The sequence below is a fragment of the Zalophus californianus genome, chromosome 5, assembly GCF_009762305.2.
Source record: "Zalophus californianus isolate mZalCal1 chromosome 5, mZalCal1.pri.v2, whole genome shotgun sequence".
Classification (NCBI taxonomy): domain Eukaryota; kingdom Metazoa; phylum Chordata; class Mammalia; order Carnivora; family Otariidae; genus Zalophus; species Zalophus californianus.
This window is the reverse complement of record NC_045599.1, coordinates 73,600,312-73,620,112: the sequence shown is the minus strand read 5'-3', so window position 1 is coordinate 73,620,112 and position 19,801 is coordinate 73,600,312. Positions and strand designations below refer to the sequence as shown.

Genomic DNA, 19,801 nt, shown 5'->3' with positions numbered 1-19,801 from the left:
GAGCAATTCCAACTCCATGCTGATAGGAAGACTTACCATTCCATATTGTACTTGAGCTTGAATCCTAGTACCGTCATAGCCTCATAACTTCATAGTTTCAAGCAGATGTGATCTTTCCATTCCCTAAATTTCTGTAGCACAGTTAGTTTACTAATGGTTGGAATTGTGAGATAGATGTGTCATAGATCAGTAAAATAACCTGAGATGTGGAGTCAGACACTTTCTAAGTATGTGACTTTGGGCGAATTATTTAATTTCCATGGTTGTGTTTCCCCATCACCAAAATGGGGATAAGAGCTGGATGCACCTGAATATCTTGATCATTTAGTGATTGGTAGATATTTATAAATAACAATTAGTATATTTATTATTTCTTCCTACTGATATATCTCATTTAACATTACCTGTGTTTAGCTTTTCACTTATTTATGGATTTTCCCCCCAACTATATGTGGCTATGATTTTGTCTTTGAATATTCCAAAACACAACTTACATATTATTGGTTCTCAAAATATTCATTCATTGGCTTCTATTTGTGTCTGAATGTGCTGTGTGCGGGAGAATACAGAGGTGGATGAGACATATCCTTGACTTGAATAGTTTGTAATTTAATACTGTGGTAGCATTTTCAAAGCTGTGTGGGGAGATTTGAGTCTATGCATTTGCTTTGTTGATCGAATAATTTTTATTTTCTTATAAATCACTGTCAATTAAACATTGTCAGCAGCAAGAACTATCTAGGGAGTGAATGGTTGGTACTTCCCCTGCCAAACCCTTACTAAAAGATAGCTATATTTTATGATGACTAAGACTCTCACTCTATAAGCACTAAGTTGTTGACTTAGGACCTGACTTAGCTGAACATCTAAGACCCTTCTGGGAAAAGGAAGCTCAATGGCGGGGGGCGGGGGGGGGCGTTCAGATGAAAGAGCCAGCATGTCTCCTTTGTCATTTCTAGTGATCAGTGCCAGAGGCCCAGGAAATCACTAAAAAACCATAGACAGCATTGGGGCTTTTATGTTCTATATAAGATATATGTTTAATTGGCCATTAAACTTGAAAATTGTTAAAGTTTCTAAATGGTAAAATTGTTCAATTAAACATACATTTGAATGTCCTTAAAATGCTTTTAATCCCTTTATTCAGAGACAGTTGTTTCTTAAAAAAAAAAAGCAAATACTCTACCTCATTCATTTTAATTTGAGATATGCTCTGAATGGAAAAGAAAAAAAAGAAAGCCTTACCCACCTTACTTTCTCTTCGAGGAAAATATATTTGCAATACATATCTCAGTCAAAGGGTTAATATCCCTAACTTGAAGGAATCCCTCAAATGATAAGAATGGGCAATTCACAGAAAAGGAAATTCAAATGATGAAAGGAATGCAAATGAAAATAAGAGATGCAATCTTCATCCTTTAATTGGAAAATATTAAAAAAAAATCAAGTATTGGTAAGAATGTAGAGAAAGGTCCCCTCATATATTGCTGGTGGAAGTGTGAATTGCTACATTAAAAAAAAGAAATTTATAAAAAATTAATAAGCTCTTTGACCTAAGAATCTTGCCTGTAGAAATAAAAACATCTACATTTAAGAATATTTAAGGATATATACACACAATATTTTTTTTGGTTTGTTTGTGGTAGCTGGAAACTGGAAGAATCTATTCATCAATATGATAAATGGTTGAATTAATTATAGCATATCTGTAAGTTTAAATATTATGCAACTATTAAAAATGTTAGAATAATATTCGCTGATCTAGAGAGAAAACTAAGATGTACTGTAAAAAAGCAAATTATTGAGTAATGTGAATAGGATGTATTTTTAAAAGCCATGCTCTATACATATATGATATATATAATATATATAAACATTCTTTTCCTGTTAGATATTTATATTAACAGGGAGGAAAGAAAGGCAGGACACATCCTTGGTGTTAGCATTGGTTACATGAGGAAGCTGAGATGAAGACCTTTTTTCCCATCTTTGTTTTATTTTGTTACTTTTTAATTAAAAAAAATGTTGAAGAAGATTTAAATAAAAAAGAATCAATTGTGTATTTCAATGAATTATTAGAGCTCATAGGTATTTGCCTATGGAAATTTTTGGTTTATAAATTCAGCATTACCTACTGTAATACTCATGAAATTTTAAGACTTAGTTATTTCGAGTGAGAAAAAGATTCAAGTTTATATTATTACAAAAGTGTCCAGATTCATTTTTAACTATTTAGATGACTTATTTATAAGCCAATTTTTTACAGGACTGAAGATGGAAAAAGCACGCCACACCATCAATAAGGCAGTTAACCCTAGTTCTCAAACCTTTCCTTTTTCTTGATTTGCTGTTTATTAATACACTTCATTCCTTTAAGCCAGTATTCCATTCCAGGTTATAAATCCCCTTTCTCTCCAAGTAAAATCAGTTCTTACAGTGTACTTCTAGAAACAGTTTACTTCTCTCCTTCTCCTTTGGACACTTGATTTAATTTTATTTAATTCTAAGCTAAAGGGATTAGATCAAGCACCACACAGACATTTACTGAGCATCTTCAGTGTGCTGGAATTTAAGCACCTAGACATGCTTTTTTAGAGTGGGTATTTTCTCTTTACTCAAGACATTTACTTCTTTGAGTTTTAGGGGTGACTACAGGTTTTCATCAATTTCTAGGACACGCCTATTTCCCAATTTAACATCTCTGAAATCGAGAGGTGTCTTGAAAATGATGGTATGCTATGGTTTAATTGTTAGCATCATGTTTTATAGGTAAAAAAATAATGATAATGGTATGTCTTATAATCAGTGACACTTAGATTTAATGAAGTGTACTGTAAAGATGGGGAAAAAGGGAGCAAGCAGATTATATTCAGCTTACTGGATTTGACCAAGTCATTAAACCCAGGTGATGTGGAACAGAGAGGAAAAAGAACAAGGTGAAAAGGGGCAGTAAGTTGGTATCGTCCAAGTGACTAGAATTTTCTTCTGCCTGTACCAGGACTCCAGGAAATAGTGGTCACTTAAGAAAGGAGGATTGGGGAATAAGGAGGCCAGTAATTGGAATGTTTGTGGAGTCTTGTCTCCTTTACTGTCTTCTCTATTGCATAGGGAGAAACTCAGTGAAGATGGGACAGAGGCCAGTCTTAAAAAAGGGAGAATGTAAAGGAGCAAGTAGAGAATCTTAGAAGAAATTTGAAAAACAAAGCTTGTAAATCAAAGTTATTTTAAAAATTATTGGATTGTCTTGTGGAATCGATGTATATTCAGGGAAGTGCATTACATTGAGGCATTTTAATATATAATTGATGATAAGTTAAAATTACTCTATAGAAAAGGTCAGGCTATATATCAGTTCAGTTGCAATATGCAAAGAGAATGACAAAATTAATATTCATATTTCCTTTTGTTAACTTTTTATTTAAATTCCAGTTAGTTAACATACCATGTAATATTAGTTTCAGGTGTACGACACAAGGAGTCCACTCTTCCATACAACACCCAGTGCCCCCCTTGATCCCCATCACCTGTTTCACCCACCCCCCACCTCCCCTCATATTTCATTTCCTTTATTATGAATATTGTATGTGTTGCTTTAGTGTAGATTATTCTCTCCATCAGTTTGTTGCTTTATGTCTTGGCCAGTTTCACATTCCTGGGATGGGTTTTCATTTAATGCCAGTACTTTCATTAGGCAAAACCTTTTCGAATGTACTTAACAGAATTAAAAAATCTTCCATTCACTTACTTGAACTCCAAAAGGTTCATTTCATGGCGATAATCTCCCTGGACCATCTTTAAATTTGAGATTTGCTCAGAACTGGAAGCCTCAATCTTTCCTAAGAGCTGCATTACCTAATGAAAGTACAAAAGGGAGCTTTTGTGTGTGTGTGAACAAAATCACTAGCACTTACATTAATTATACTTTATTCCTAAACGAGCCAAGAAACAGACTTGAGCCTAGAGCATATTTGCGTTTGAAAATGATTTTTTCTAAAGGAATGATTCAATAGTTACAGAACAATCTTCAGGGAAAGATTTATAGGGAAGTGTTCCATTTTGCTAGCTATAATATTCCTTTTGATATTGGGCTACCTAATGATGTAACAAAAACATAGAATTGAATTTAGTTTACCAATTTGTTAATTTTAATTATTTCTTTACTTTTTCCCCAATTAAAATGTAAATCACTATATATCCTCTATCACCATTATAGCCTTAGTGCACATTAAGTGGTCAATGGTAAATATTCACCAAATACTTACTGAATGAATGCTTAAATGCACAATTAATTAGACTCTGAGGAAAATGCATGAGTGGCCTAAAATTAGGCTTCAGGAATTTCCAGGCAGGAGTCCGACTTGAGCACAAGTGAATTCCAAGTGAAATGACTTTAGGGCATATAAAGATAGGAGAAAACAAGTTCCATTTCTGGAAGTTAGGATAAGAGTGCCTTCCACATAGCCAGAAACAGTGAGGAAGTTCCTTTAGGTAAAAGGACTGGATTGGAAAATAAAACAGAATTGCAGCACATAATCATGACTATACTAATAATCACTGTCTAGGGGAATTAAACTATACAATGGACTTTGGCCAAACAGAATTCAACTCCTGAAACAGACAGTCACATGGAGGAAAGTGGGCAGTTAACAAAATCTAAGTTCCCAAAGAGATGAATAACAGAAGGGTTTGAATAGATAAATGTTGGGTGGGCATCCAGTAGCTCATGAATGGCTATTTATAGGAGATACACTTAAAACCGGCTATTTAGAGGAGGTATACTTCAAGGCAGAATTGTTAACTATAAAATAATAGGCAAATATCCCTGGCAAAAGCAAAGGAAAAGAAAGTTGGTGGAACAATATTGTTAGACAAAATGTTATTCGAGGCAAAATATGTTAAATGGGACAAAGGTGGTCATTTTTACAGATGAAGACTAGAATCCCCAGTGAAAAGAGTTTTAAACCTTTATTTACATTATATATTGAACTAAAAAATAACAGCTGTAGAATTACAAAGATAAACTGAGATGATAGAGTAATTATTTTAAATGACTTCTCTTTGACCAATAGAAGTCAAATAAGTGAAATATAAATAAAAATATGGGGAGACATGAAATATACAGTTTATTTAGTAGATTTATATACCAAACAATCTAACTTGCAAACTGCAAGAAACACTCATTCTTTCCCAGTGCCCAGTGAGCATTTGCAACAACTAAGCAGACATGTGACTATAAGACCTCAAAGTAGGGGTGCCTGGGTGGCTCAGTGGGTTAAGCATCCGGCTCTTGATTTCAGCTCAGGTCATGATCTCAGGGTCATGAGATCAAGCCCCGAGGGCTCTCTTTCTCCCTCTGCCCCTGCCCCCCCCCAAAAAAAACAAACAAAAAACTCTATTCCATAAAGCAGGAAAAACATAGATCATGACTTTACACTGCACAAAAACTAGAAATTAATACGAAAAGTATAAAGAAAGAGAAACCTAACCATTTGAGTAAAGTGACCTCTTTTAATTCTGTTGTTTAATTCCAGTGTTTCACATGGAAATGTGTCTGTCAGATCTCCTACTCAGAGGAACATAACTGGCCAAGGACCCTGACTGCTGTGTAAAATGCATAACCATGTGTGGATACCATGCTTCCCATTGGCTGCTCCCAGCCAGTGTCTTAACAGTTTTCCTTTGATGAGTGACTTTGGTTCCAAGAACTGGATCAAACTGTTTAGAATGGCTGTTTCGGGCCTTCCTTTTCTGTCTTTTTCACAGGAGTCAGACCTATTTTGTAATCTGATGGCTCTCTCCATCTTTTCTAGGACCCTCCTCACTTTCCTTCAGATTTTTTCCCCCTCAATTAATCTCTTCTATTTTTTTTTAAAGATTTATTTATTCACTTGAGAGAGAGCGTGCATGCGAGGTGGGGGGGCAGAAACAGAGAATCTTCAAGCAGGCTCCCCACTGAGTGCAGAGCCCTCTGTTGGGCTCTATCCCATGACCCATGAGATAATGATCTGAGCCAAAACCAAGAGTTGTACACTTAAGTGACTGAGCCACCCAGGCGCCCCCCACCCCAGTTAATCTCTTGCATATGAATTCCTTTATGGAATTTGCTTCTCAAAGGACTAACTCTAGTGTCAAAGAATAACTCAACTCTGCCATTACAATTTACTTAGGAAAGTATAATAACATTATATATCAACAGGACACGGCCACATCTATGATCAGAGGTAAATTTGTGGCATTAAATGTTTCCATAATTATATAAAACAGAATAAAGCTATATAATGAACCATTCATTTCACAAGGTTAAAAAGAATAACAAACCTGACCAAGGGAAAGCAGAATGAAGAAACTGACAAATTGTGGTAGTTGGAATGGCTCTTTTAATATGTCCATAGCCTAATCCCTGGAACCTGTGAATATGATATGTTAGATGGCCTAAAGGATTTGCAGCTATAATTAGGGTTACAGACCTTGAAATAGGGAGATTATCCTGTTTTATCCAGTTGGGCCCAATTCAATCACATGAGCCTCTAAAAGCAGAGAACTTTCTCCAGCTAGAGTCAGAGAGATTTGAAGCATGGCATGGACTTAGCCTGTTCTGGAGAAAGTCCACATGAAAAACATGAGAAAGAAGGCTGGCAGCTGGGAGAACGTCAGTCTCGAACTGACAGCCAGCAAGAACCTCAGTCACATAATTACAAGAAACTGAATTTGGCCATAAATTTAAATGAGTCTGGAAGAGGACTAATTCCCAGAGCCATCTCAAAGGAACACAGCGCTACTAATGTCATGATTTCTGTCTTGTGAGACCTTAAGTAGGGGATTTACTCTAGCCTTGACCTGCAAAACTATGAGATAATATATTTATGTTGCTATAAACCACTAAGTGTGTGGTAATTTGTTATGACAACAATAGAAAACTAATACACAAATATTAAATATTAATAAGCAAGAAAAAATTACAGGATTGATATGTAAATCCAAGAGCTGTTTCTTTGAATAGGTAAGAGACAAAGTTTTTCTCAGTCGAAACGTAAAGAAAACCCATAGACACTAAAATTAGGAATAAGAAAAGATAGAGTAGTTATAAATATGATCCAATTAACGTAGTGAAAATATTCACAAAGCTGAAATTATATATGAAGTGGAAGCCAAATAATTATAGATTTTAATTCACCTCTCTCAATCCAAGACAGAAGAATAGACCAAAAAGATAAGGATACAAAAGCCCTAACCAATAGGTTTGAGTTTGTTGATTTGAGCGATTTTTTAGATATTGACTGAATTTTTGCCCCCAAAATACAGAATATATTCTTTTTAGAACATGTACAAAATTTTACTATCCAGCCACCAAATAAAGCCTTCAAGTTATTCCAAAAACTGAAACTAGTATATACAATAAAAATTTCAATTATGATGAGATAAAACTAAAACTGAATATCAGGATAACAAAAAATCCTTAACTCAGGTAAAACAACAACCCCTCTTAAGCTGTTCAGTCAAAGGAAGAATGCAATATACAATTGCAGAATTTCTAGGAAATAATAATGAGAACACAATATCAGCCCTAGGGAATACAGAGAAGTAGACAAAAGCTCAGGGAAAATTCATAGTCAAAATGCTTATATCAGTAAAACAAAGAAAGACTACAAATATATGTCATTCAAAAAGTTAGAAAATGATCAGCAAAACAAATCACAGGAAAAGGAAAAAGAGAAAGACAAAAGCTTAAATTGCTGAGAATACATGGAAAACAAAATAGAAGCAGAACTTAAAAATACATAAAAAGACTGGCTCATTGGAGAGCAATCAGTATCGTTAAGACACAACTAACTAATCAAAGGGGGAAAAAAGCACAAATAAAATGGCAAGGGGAAAAATATAAAAGCAGAAAGAATTAAAACAATCCTAGAAGTATTTTGCATAATTTTATGGAAATTAATTTCAAAATCTGGGTGAAAAAATGTACTTTTTTCCAAGACCCTTGAAGAGATGGAGCCTTTAAACAGACCAATTTCCACAGAAGAAACTGAACAAAGATATCAAAGGTCTTTCCTTCCCACTAAATGAGTAGGCCCACATGGTGTCAGAGGCAAAACTACCAAATCTTTAAAGAATAGGTCATTGCAATGCTCTTTAAACTATTTCAGAGCACAAAAAAGAAGGGAAACTTCCAAATTATTTGTATGAAGTGAGCAAAACATTGATTTTAAAATCTGAAAAAGTTTGCACAAAAAGACTAATCTTGTTTATAAACATTGATGAAAACTTCTCAAGATATCAGCAAACAGTATCCAGCATCACAACTTAAAAAAAAATCATAATCAAGTGCAATTTATCTTTTAAAACAAGAATTGTTTGAAAAGAAATATGTTAATACAAATAATTATGCTAGCATAGTTTAAGAGAAAACTCACATGATTATCTCCACAAGTGCTGAAAAAGCATTTGCCAAATTCATAATCATTCTTAATTAAAAACAAAAACTCAGTAAATGTTGTGCACCAAACTCAATAGTTGTGCACCAAACATGTTTACTAAGGAAACTTACTTCTCTCACCATGAGGAAAACACTGGGGGCATTTCTGTTAACATCAGAAACAAGAGCAGGATGACCACTAACCCTACACTACTATTTAATATCATACTGGAGTTATTAAAACAGATAAAACACAGAGAGAAACTATGTTTGTGAAAATGGGAAAAGATAAGTAAACTTATTATTGAAAAATCATATGATTGTGTGCCTGGAAAAGAACAGCAACAAACTGACAAATTTTTATAATCAAGAGAAGAATCTGCTAAATTAGGAGAATATAAAATTAATATAGCCTTCATTATATACAACTAACAACTAGTCAGAAGATATAATGAAACTTCATTACAGTAAACTAAAAAGAAAAAAGATAACGGAATCCCAAAATACACTGAAGATGATGCATACATGAGGAAAATTTGAAACCACTCCTGAATGATATAAAAGCAAACCTGCACAAATAGGAAGCACGCTATGTTCTTGGATAAAACACTCAGCATTACCACTCTGTCAATTCTAAGGATTTTATGTATTTATTTGAGAGAGAGAGAGAGCACAAGCAGAGGGAGTGGCAGAGGGAGAGGGGGAGAGGCAGGGCTCAATCCCAGGGTTCTGGGATCTTGACCTGAGTCTAAGGCAGACGTTTAACAGACTGAGCCACCCAGGCGCCCCTACTCTGTCAACTCTAAACTTAATTTATACATTTAACATGATTTCAATAGAAAATTGAGTTTGTTGATTTATTTGCTGGGACTATACAGACTGATTTTAAAATCATATGCAAAAACAAAAAATTATCACCAGGAAAAGGGAAAAAAGAAAGCAATGAAAGGGACTTGCTGTACCAGGTATTAAAAGTACTGGGGCACCTGGGTGGCTCTGTTGGGTAAGCGTCCGACTTTTCAGTTTCTGTTCAGGTCATGATCAGATGGGTCGTGAGACTGAGCCCTGCATTGGACTCTGTGCTCAGCGGGAAGACTGATCCAGATTGTCTCCCTCTGCCCTTCCCTCCACTCACACACACGCTCTCTCTTCCCTTCTCTCTCTAAAATGAAGAAATAAATTTAAAAATATTAAAGTACTATAAGGCCTCAATGATTAAAATAATAATTAAGACACCTTATTAGGAAAAACTCCAAATGGATCAAGAATTTAAATATAAATAGTAAAGCCATGAAAGTGCTAGAAAAAATATGAATAATTCAGGCATTTGTATGGGGAATTTCTTTCTAAGTGTGACTTAAAAGAAGCCACAAAAGAGAAAAATGATAAATTTAGCTACAAATAGAGCACACAAGCATGCCAAGAGTCAAAAGATGACAACCTGGGAAAATGTATTTGCAGATCATATCATAGAGAAGGGCTCATCTCCCTAACATATACAGAGCTCCTAGAAATTGAGAAGAAAAAGGAAAACAGACCAATAGGGAAAGGGATAAAAGAGATGAACAGATAGCTCACTGAAAAAGAAATACAAATAGCTCTTGAAGATATGAACCTCATTCACAATAAGAGAGACTAAATGAAACATAGAGACTATAGCTGTCTTTTTCCTATAAGAATGGTAAAATTCAAAAGTCAATACCATTGGTGAGGCATTGGGGACATAGGACATTTTACATATTGTTGGTGGCTGTGCAATATGGTCAAAGCCCCACAGAGAGCAAGATCTTTCAAAATAACAACCATGTACTTTGACCCAGCAATCACACTTCTGGGTGTTGATCCTACAAACATACCTACATAGATACATGCGCGCGCACACACACACACACACACAAAGACATAAGTGCAAGCTTATACATTGCAACATTGATATGAAAGAGAGAAATATTAAAAATAGCCCAAATGTCCATCTGTGAGAGATTGGTTAAATGAGCTGTTATAAAGACAGGAAGAGTATGCAGTTATAAAAAAGAATGAGGAAGCTCTCCATCTACTAATATGGCTGATTTCCAGGATATATTTGTTTAGTTAGAAAAAATAGGATGAAAGACCTAAATGTGAGACAGGAATGCATCAAAATCCTCGAGGAGAAAATAGGCAGAAACCTCTCTGACCTCGGCTGTAGCAACTTCTTACTAGACATGTTGCCAGAAGCAAGGGAAACACAGGCAAAAATGAACTATTGGGACTTCATCAAGATAAAAAACTTCTGCACAGTGAAGAAAACAATCAACAAAGCTACAAGGCAGCCTATGGAATGGAAGAAGATATTTGTAAATGACATATTGGATAAAGGCTTAATATCCAAAATCTATAAAGAGCTTATCAAACTCAATGCCCTCAAAACCAAATAATCCAGTTAAGAAATGGGCAGAAGACATGAATAGACACTTTTCCAAAGAAGACATCAGATGTTTAACAGACACATGAGAAGATGCGCAACATCACTCAGCATCAGGGAAATACAAATCAAAACCTCAGTGAGATACCACCTCACACCTGTCAGAATGGCTAACATTAACAACATAAGAAACAACAGGTGTTGACAAGGATGCAGAGGTAAGGGGAACCCTCTCACACTGTTGGTGGGAATGCCACCTGGTGCAGCCACTCTGGAGAACAGTATGGAGGTACCTCAGAAAGTTAAAAATAGAACTACCTACCCAATGACCCAGCAATTGCACTATTAGGCATTTATCCAAAGGATACAAAAATACAGATTTGAAGGGGTACATGCACCCTGATGTTTCTAGCAGCAATGTCCACAATAGGCAACTATGGAAAGAGCCCAAATGTCCATCAACTGATGAAACTGATGAATGGATAAAGAAGATGTGATATACATATATATCACATCTTCATTCACATCTGAGTGTGAATATATATATATATACATATATATATTCATTCAATGAAATATTACTCAGCCATAAAAAAGAATGAAATCTTGCCATTTGCAATGATGTGGATGCAGCTAGAGTGTATTATGCTAAGTGAAATAAATCAGAGAAAGGCAAATATCATATGATCTCACTCATATGTGGAATTTAAGAAAGAAAACAGATGAACATATGTGAAGGGAGGGGAGGGAGAGAGGAAAATAAACCATAAGAGACTCTTAATGATAGGTTGATGGAGGGAGATGGTGGGAAGGAATGGGATAGATGGCTGAAGGGTATTAAGGAGGGTCCTTTTTGTGATGAGCACTTGGTATTGTATGTAAGTGATGAATCACTGAACTCTACTCCAGAAACTAATATTGCACTATATGTTAACTGAGTAAAATTTAAATTAAAAAAAAAACTAAAATAGGTGCATAGTAATATATATAATATGCTATCTATTTTGTAAAAAGGAGGAAATAAGAATATATATGCATTTGCTTGTATCTGCATAAAGGCATACTGAAAGGATCCACAACAGCATAATAAAAATGGTTTCAGTGAGGAAATGAAAGAATGTGATAATTGGTGACAGAAGTGGGCTCGAAAATTCTTGGTGTATACTTTTTAAAATATTTATTTATTTATTTGAGAGAGACAGTGCACCAGGATTGGAGGGGGGTGCAAAGGGAGAGGGAGCAGGACAGAGAGAGAATCTCAAACAGACTCCTTGCTGAGCGTGGAGCCCAATGCAGGGCTCAATCTCATGACCCTGAGATTATGAACTGAGCCGAAATCAAGAGTCGGATGCTTAACTGACTGAGCCACCCAGGCACCCCTGCATTTTCTTATATAGTTTTGATTTGTGAATGATACATATCATATGTATCACCTTAAAAAAAACTAAGGATGAACTATAGTCAATGTCACTTTTGAACTTAGATGCAGAGACAAATGCTGAATGATTACACAAGCCTGTATAGCAGAAAATGCTGGAATGTTTCAGTATTGGGAAATGTATTGACATAGCACATTAGAAGTCCAAAGAGGTAAAAAGTGAACACATAAAAATCCAAACCAGAAAACAACTAATATGATGATTTAGGCATTTGTTGATGTCTACAAGGTAACTTGTAAAGTTAAATAATCAGTCCTAATAAAAACTAAATACTAATAAAAACTAATGGAAGTAAGTAGGAACTGATGGATACTTCCTTAATATGGTTAAACATATCAAACCAACAGCAAACAACAAAAGACATCTCCAGTATAATCAGAAACTAGAGAAGCTGTCCTCTATGACCATTATGACCATTTATGACCCATACATTGTATTTAACAGTGACCTGGATGTTCTGGTCATGGCTTTATGAAAAAAGTACTAAGGCGTTAAATCAGAAAACCAAAGATTAAGTGGTTATGATTTGTTGTTGATATGACTGAATATTTTGAAAAACAAAGAAATCAAAGAAAATCAACCAAAAAACCTAATATTAGGACTTAATTAGATGGGTGTGTAGGTGTGGCCAAGGTGAGTCCAATGGGACTGCCGTAAACTCTGTGCCCTGTGAACCTTCTGCTCTTGATAAACTGGCTTGTACGAGCAAATAATCAAACACTGATCTCCCCCTGCCAATTCCCAAAGGATTTTCACTTTGTTCTGCCCAAATGACTTAAGAAGAGATGTGCTTATCATTACATAAGATATGTGACAAAGTGGGGTGCCTGGGTGGCTCAGTTGGTTAAATGTCCGACTCTTGATTTCGGCTCAGGTCATGATCACAGGGTCATGAGATTGAGCCCCACGTTGGGGTCTGTACTGAGTGTGAAGCCTGCTTAAGATTCTCTCTCTCCCTCTCCCTCTGCTACTACCCTTGCCTCCTGCTTGCATACTCTTTCTTAAATAAATAAATAAATAAATAAATAAATAAATAAATAAATATAAATAAATGTAACAAAGTAGGACAGGGAAGAATTTGCATTAGCTCCTTTACTTAAGCCATTGACTGGGAAGATGAGAGAGGAGAGGCATTTTAGGCAGAAAAGAGCACAAATAATATGGAGGCCATACTATATCTTAGAGTGAGTAGGGACCTACCCGCAGGTTGTTCAGTATCACTAGGTGTGAGGGGTGAGCCAGGAAACATGGGGTGAGCTGAAGAGCTAAGCAGGGGCCAGTGTGGAGATGGCCTTTAAAACCAGGCCAATGGGGGATTTGTGTATTCTTTTGTGAGAGACATAACCTATTGTAGGGATGTAACGTAATCAACTCATGGTTAGCTTGTATCTTTAATAATAATAGCTTCCATGAGAAATTGCTTTGCTTATAATCTTTGGTTCTACAATCTTTGAGGAAAACCCAGAAATTAGGGAATAACACCAACAGTGGAATCAAGCAGCATAGGCTTGCAATGGGTTGCTGTGTTGGAACATAGGAGGTGCTCATAAAATATTTGCTCATTCAACTGACAGTACTTATGGTGTATATGCACGAGCTGTCATATTTAAACTCTTTGGAAGAAAAGAGTTCTTTTGAAACATTACCACTTGACTAGGCATTTTGATAAGCTATAATGATCTTCTGTCAGTAACACGTAACTTAAGAGTTCCAAATATTTGCAGTTACCTTCACATCCAAGTTCTTAGAAACAGTTTCTAGGGCAGACATAAAATCTTGAATTGATTTTTCAGTTTTCCGGTGCTCGTGCGCGATAAAGTGAATGTCTCCAGAAAGCTTCACAATGCTGGAGTCACATCTAGTAGCAAGATGAAAACTGGTTGTGAGATCAATAGGCGCAAACATTTTTAATACTACAGTAGGATGTGTGCCATTCACCTGATGGCAAAAGTTCTAAAGTTCTTTGAATAATGAGTTAGTGGGTATAGGAGCAAATGTAGAAATCTTCATTTTTTTTCTCTTTTTTTTCCTGATGGGAGAGAAACCACTTTGGATAATGATACATTGACCAAAATCAAAGAACTGGGTTGAAGTAAATAAAGACATTGGGAGAAAATGTGGAGAATTTTAGATTTTCAGTCTGATATATTAATTCGGTCATAGGAGTTCCAACAGATTTTAATGTTTTGGGAATAATCTCTGCTGCCTATGGCTAGGCAAAATCGAAATTTTTCCTGTTCTATATTGCATTCTGAATCCACTTTCCTCTGATTAATCTCTTTCATTGACTCCAAGATTGTCAATTCTCTTCTGGCTACAAAGAGTCCCAGGTTGCCATCATCTTCCAACCCATCTTCAAAAAACAATTTCCCTCCTCTCAGCCCCAATCAAAACTCCTGTTGCTCAAGTGGTCTCAGTCAAGGGTTGTCTTATATTAGGACAAAAACAATTCACACTAACATGTGAATAAAATTTTGGCCCAAAAGTTGCATTGGTATCTTAAGGAAGGAACTCTAGTGAAGTGGGGTTGGAGTTGAAGATTAACCATTTTCCCGGTGTGTCAGGGAACCCCACCCCACTATCACCACTCAAGGCTTCTCCTGGGAGACAAGACGTTACATATTGTCTTAACTTTCAATATACTCATGTATGCATGAAAGATAGGATGTAGAATGCTGAGGGACTGTGTTTTTTTATATAAAGTTATCAGAGATCACTTTGAAGTTTGTAATTTTATAAAATAACTCTTTCGACTGTCCTCAAATAATATTTATTAGGAAGCACATTTTCATGTTGTCACGCTAAGTGCTATAAATATTGTTTGTTTTATAGCTGTCAATATTTTTTAGGATCTAGAAATGAATTTGTTTTTCTTAAGATTTTTGGTGCCACAGTTGAGCCAAAAGTGAGTAAGATGGCAATTTCGCCTGAGAAGTCCCTTCAAGAGATACCAGGGAACTGTCGTGGGGGTGGGGAGACTGCTGGGAGGGAAAATTCGGAATTAATCTGATAAAAAATGGGAGCTAGTTTGCAACGCACCAAAGTCATGGGCAAAAGCCGTTTGGTAGAAACTGTTGTCAAGGGGGCGCCTGGGTGGCTCAGTCGTTAAGCAGCTGCCTTCGGCTCAGGTCATGATCCCAGGGTCCTGGGATCGAGCCCCACCTCGGGCTCCCCGCTCAGCGGGAAGCCTGCTTCTCCCTCTCCCACTCCTCCTGCTTGTGTTCCCCCTCTTGCTGTCTCCCTCTGTCAAATAAATAAATAAATAAATCTTAAAAAACAAAAAAGAAAAGAAACCGTTGTCAAAACAAATTCTGGAAAAACAAACTGACGGTTCTAGAGGGGAGGGGGGTGGGGCATGGGTTAGCCTGGTGATGGGTATTAAAGAGAGCACGTTCTGCGTGGAGCACTGGGTGTTATGCACAAACAATGAATCATGGAACACTACATCCAAAACTAATGATGTAATGTATGGTGATTAACATAACAATAAAAAATTAAAAAACGAAACAAAACAAAACAAATTCTGTTGTCAGTTAGTTAGGATATTCTTACGTGAATCCACATTAAGATCTCCAAAGGTTACACAGAAACAGTGACTGCTTCCACTGCCCCCTGCCACTCCTCACCCAACGCCCTTCTTGTTCCACCTTCAGCGAAGACTAATGGTTAAGAACTGGTCTCTGGCGTCACAGTGACCTGGCTTTGAATCTGCTACCTTCTAGCTTGATAGGGTTATTTAGGGATGAAAGGAGGAATGAATAGACAGGATTTAGCCAGTACCTGGCACTGAGGAAGCACCCCTACCCGATCAGCAGCTTTATTTATTGCTTCCTGCCTTCCCACGTGAACACACACAGCACCAGCCTAATGCCACACGCTGATTTGTTTTGTCTACCTGGTTGTCTAATGATTCTTTATTCCTGGTGTTCAGTCACTTCAACCAGGATATCTTAATTTAATTTTTCTTATTTTCTGGGATTACAGTCTTGATCTACAGATTCAAATCTTGTTTCAAGAAAGTTTTCTTTTCATACCCACGCATAGTTTTTTCCTGAAGAATTCGTTCTCTGTCTTCTTGAGGAGGTCCCATAGGGTCTTTGTTGAATGAGTTTTACTTGTCTGCTGTATATATCATTTCTCTACAACCATTTTTATATTGGGAAAAACGTTTTCTTTTCGTTTTCTATGGTTTGCTCATATTTGCTTTTTTAAAAATAAATTATTATTATTTGTAGTTGTATTTATTGCATTTGGAGGGCTTCCAAAGCATATTTATTTATTTATTTATTTATTTATTTATTTTTAAAGATTTTATTTACTTATTTGACAGAGAGAGGGGGAGACAGTGAGAGAGGGAACACAAGCAGGGGGAGTGGGAGAGGGAGAAGCAGGCTTCCTGCCGAGCAGGGAGCCCGATGCGGGGCTCGATCCCAGGACCTCGGGATCATGACCTGAGCCGAAGGCAGACACTTAACGACTGAACCACCCAGGCGCCCCTCCAAAGCATATTTAATCTCTGTAAAATTTCCACCTTATTCCTGAGCAATTCCAGTTTATCGCTCTCATTCTTTTATGTGATAATCTCTTTTGGGGGAAAGGCCTTTTATTTCTTATTTTTTTAAATAATATTTATTTGTTTATTTATTTTAAATTATATTTATTTTATGAAACTAAAACATGCTATAGTTTAGAAGTCAGTAAAAACTAAAAGGCTAATAACAAACTCTAGTGGCTCCTTGCTCTGCTTCTTCCTGCTTTTCTCCGTTCTCCCCAGACACAGGTGCCTGTCTTTACCCCGTTTCAGAGGTTCCTGGCGAGGCCAACTCCTATGCCTTTTGAGAATTCTGTGGTGTAAAACCACATCATTCTCAGCTTACCTCACAGATTTAAAATTGGTTTTATTATGTCTGCTAAGTCAGCTTCCACATGTCTGTCTGTTTTCTAAGTTCCAAGATTTCTATGCTGATATCCTCTGTCTTTGTGGGTATGTTTTAAAGAGAAACATTATTTTTGCTGTAGATTTAGTGGGACTTTGGGAAGGAGCAAATTTACATGTGACTGATCAATCAGCAATCTTTTCTTTCTTTTGTTCTTAACTTCTTTGAAGCCAGGAGAAACTTTGAACTCTTCCTGTGTTTTTATGGGTAATTCTTCTTATTGAGGTATGTTCAGCAGCCTTATGTTTTTCTCTGTCTATTGATGGTGGTGGCGGTGATTTTTATGCACAGCCTAGATTCTTCCAACTATCACTCTTACATCTTTGAATGATTCTGACTACCTGCAGATAGTTAAGTGTGTGTTTGGTGAGGAGTAGACCACATCCTCCACTTAGGCTTGTGGTATCAAATCTGTTATTTCCTTAGGCCTGGCAGGGTGTGTGTGGGGGAGGGTACATCTCCCCATTTTCTCCTCAAACACTAGACTGGTGTATTTCACAGCCGATCATTAAGTCCTAGGTTCTCGGTTGTGACACTATAGGCCTCCTCCACTTCCTCTGCATGTAACACATCAGTATTGCTCTCAGGTGTGAATTTGCAAGCATGGAGGTCAGTTCGAGATGATCAATAACGTGATCGCATCCTCAGCTACACTCCCTAGCTGCTCTGTGTTACTGACCTGAACTGAAGGGCCATTTCCTATCCTATTTCCCACCTGAACCCCTAGGTAATATTGCTCCATTCAAATTATTTGGCCTATGCCTTTTAGGATTACGACTCTTGATTTGGAGCAAATTATTATGTTCAAGGTCGGAGGAGGACTCTATCAGTCCAGACATCACAGTAGTTGATAAGTGTATGCTGTTTGTGGTTAGCAGTTGTGGCAACTAAGATGGAGTTTTTGTTTCCCTTCTTATATTTTTAACTGGCTTTAAGATGTCTCAAGTGAGAGAAGTGATGTGAAAATATTTTTATTTGACTATCTTTAATCAGAAGTTCCTACTCTTAGCTTTTCAAAAGTTGATGATATCCATGATATCGTTATTATTTCTCCAAAGGATATGACTTTTGCTTTTAGTCACGTATTAGCACAATTTATTATTTTTTCATAAGCAAATCTGCTTTGGGTCCCAAATCACCAAATGTGGCTAGAAGTTTGGCCTCCTCTGGCTACTGCTGCAGACTATAAATCATAGCCATCCCTATGGGTATTCTTTACGTATTTGCTTTTCCTCATTTGCACTTGAGACTATCATCCACCAAACAGAGGAGAGGATATCAGAAGCAAGCCAGACAACTTTGAGAACCTCACCTCATTGGAAGTACTTGCTTTTAAACTGCCACTTATTTCAGAGTAGGGAATAAGGTGCAAAATTCAAAGCACATTGCCATTATTAAAATACTGAGTTTGATTTATGCAGCAGTAAAAGGTTTGCTAAGAATTATGTTAAAATAATCAACTTAATCTTAGTTACGCCACAAAATACTAATTGGAATGAAGGTCAGTATATGTGGAAAAACAGTCATTAATTCGGTCTCAACTTGTTCATTAGTCACTTGCCTGGAAAAATGCACAAAATGGGAGAGGAAGAATGAGTTTAAGTCTCATGGCTTTTAGCCAGATTCTGTCTCAGATTAACAAATAGATTTAAGAAATTTTCATAAAAGGGAGACATTTCAAGGAAAAATAAAACCTTGTCCTAAAATCACTACTTAAGATTCATGGGGAAGGTAATTAAGCAATTGAAGAGTAAAATGGAGGAATAGGAGGCTCTTGGTTTCCCCTCCTCTTCTGGATGCACCAAATAAACAGCTACATACAGATCAGTTCCCTCTGAGAAAAATCCAGAAACTAATTTAAAGACTCCTACATGTCAGGCAACTAAGAAAATATTGAAATGGGTAGGAAAAACTGAGACACACTCATGCTGTGAACCCCATTCTTGGCACAGGGCCTTCCTTACAATTGGGGGGGACCCCCAAATCCCATCTTCTCCCAGAGGAGTGAAATGTTTGGACCAAACAGCCACTCGAGAGACTGGCTTCCAAATCACCCAGCTCTAAGAGCTGATGGGGCTCATTTGCAAGTCCCTTGGGACCATAGAAAATAAAGAGTTAGTTTTAAATGACTACAAGATTAAAAAATAGACAAAGGACCTGAATAGACATTTATCCAAAGATGACATACAAATGACCAACAGGTACAATAAAAGGTACTCAACATCACTGATCAACAGGAAACTGCAAATCAAAACCACAATGAGATATCATCTTACACCTGTTAGGATGGCTATTATCAAAATAATAAAAAGATAACAAATGGTGACTAGTATGTGGAGAAAAGAAAATCCTTGTATAGTATTGGTAAGAATGTAAATTGGTACAGCCGTTGTAGAAAACAGGATGGAAGTTCTTTAGAAAACTGAAAATAGAACTATTACATCATCCAGCAACCCTCTTCTGGATATATATCCAAGGGAAATGAAATCAGTACTTGGAAGAAATATCTGCACTCCCACGTTCATTGCAGCAATATTCACAATAGCCAAAAAATGGAAACAACCTAAGTGTCCGTTGACAGATGAATAGATAAAGAAATTGTGAC

At 36.6% G+C, this 19,801-nt stretch overlaps 1 protein-coding gene across 8 annotated transcripts in view; it reads right to left on the bottom strand.

Moving 5' to 3' along the window:
- FAM81B (family with sequence similarity 81 member B) overlaps nt 1-19,801 on the bottom strand; it is a 52,492-nt gene that overhangs the window by 8,180 nt on the left and 24,511 nt on the right. For all 8 annotated transcript variants that reach the window (XM_027605956.2, XM_027605953.2, XM_027605950.2 and 5 more), the window contains 2 exons: nt 13,988-14,117; nt 3,746-3,852 (listed from right to left, as the gene is read on the bottom strand). In XM_027605956.2, coding sequence (XP_027461757.1) covers nt 3,746-3,852; nt 13,988-14,117 — 237 coding nt within the window. The remainder of the gene's footprint in view (nt 1-3,745; nt 3,853-13,987; nt 14,118-19,801) is intronic.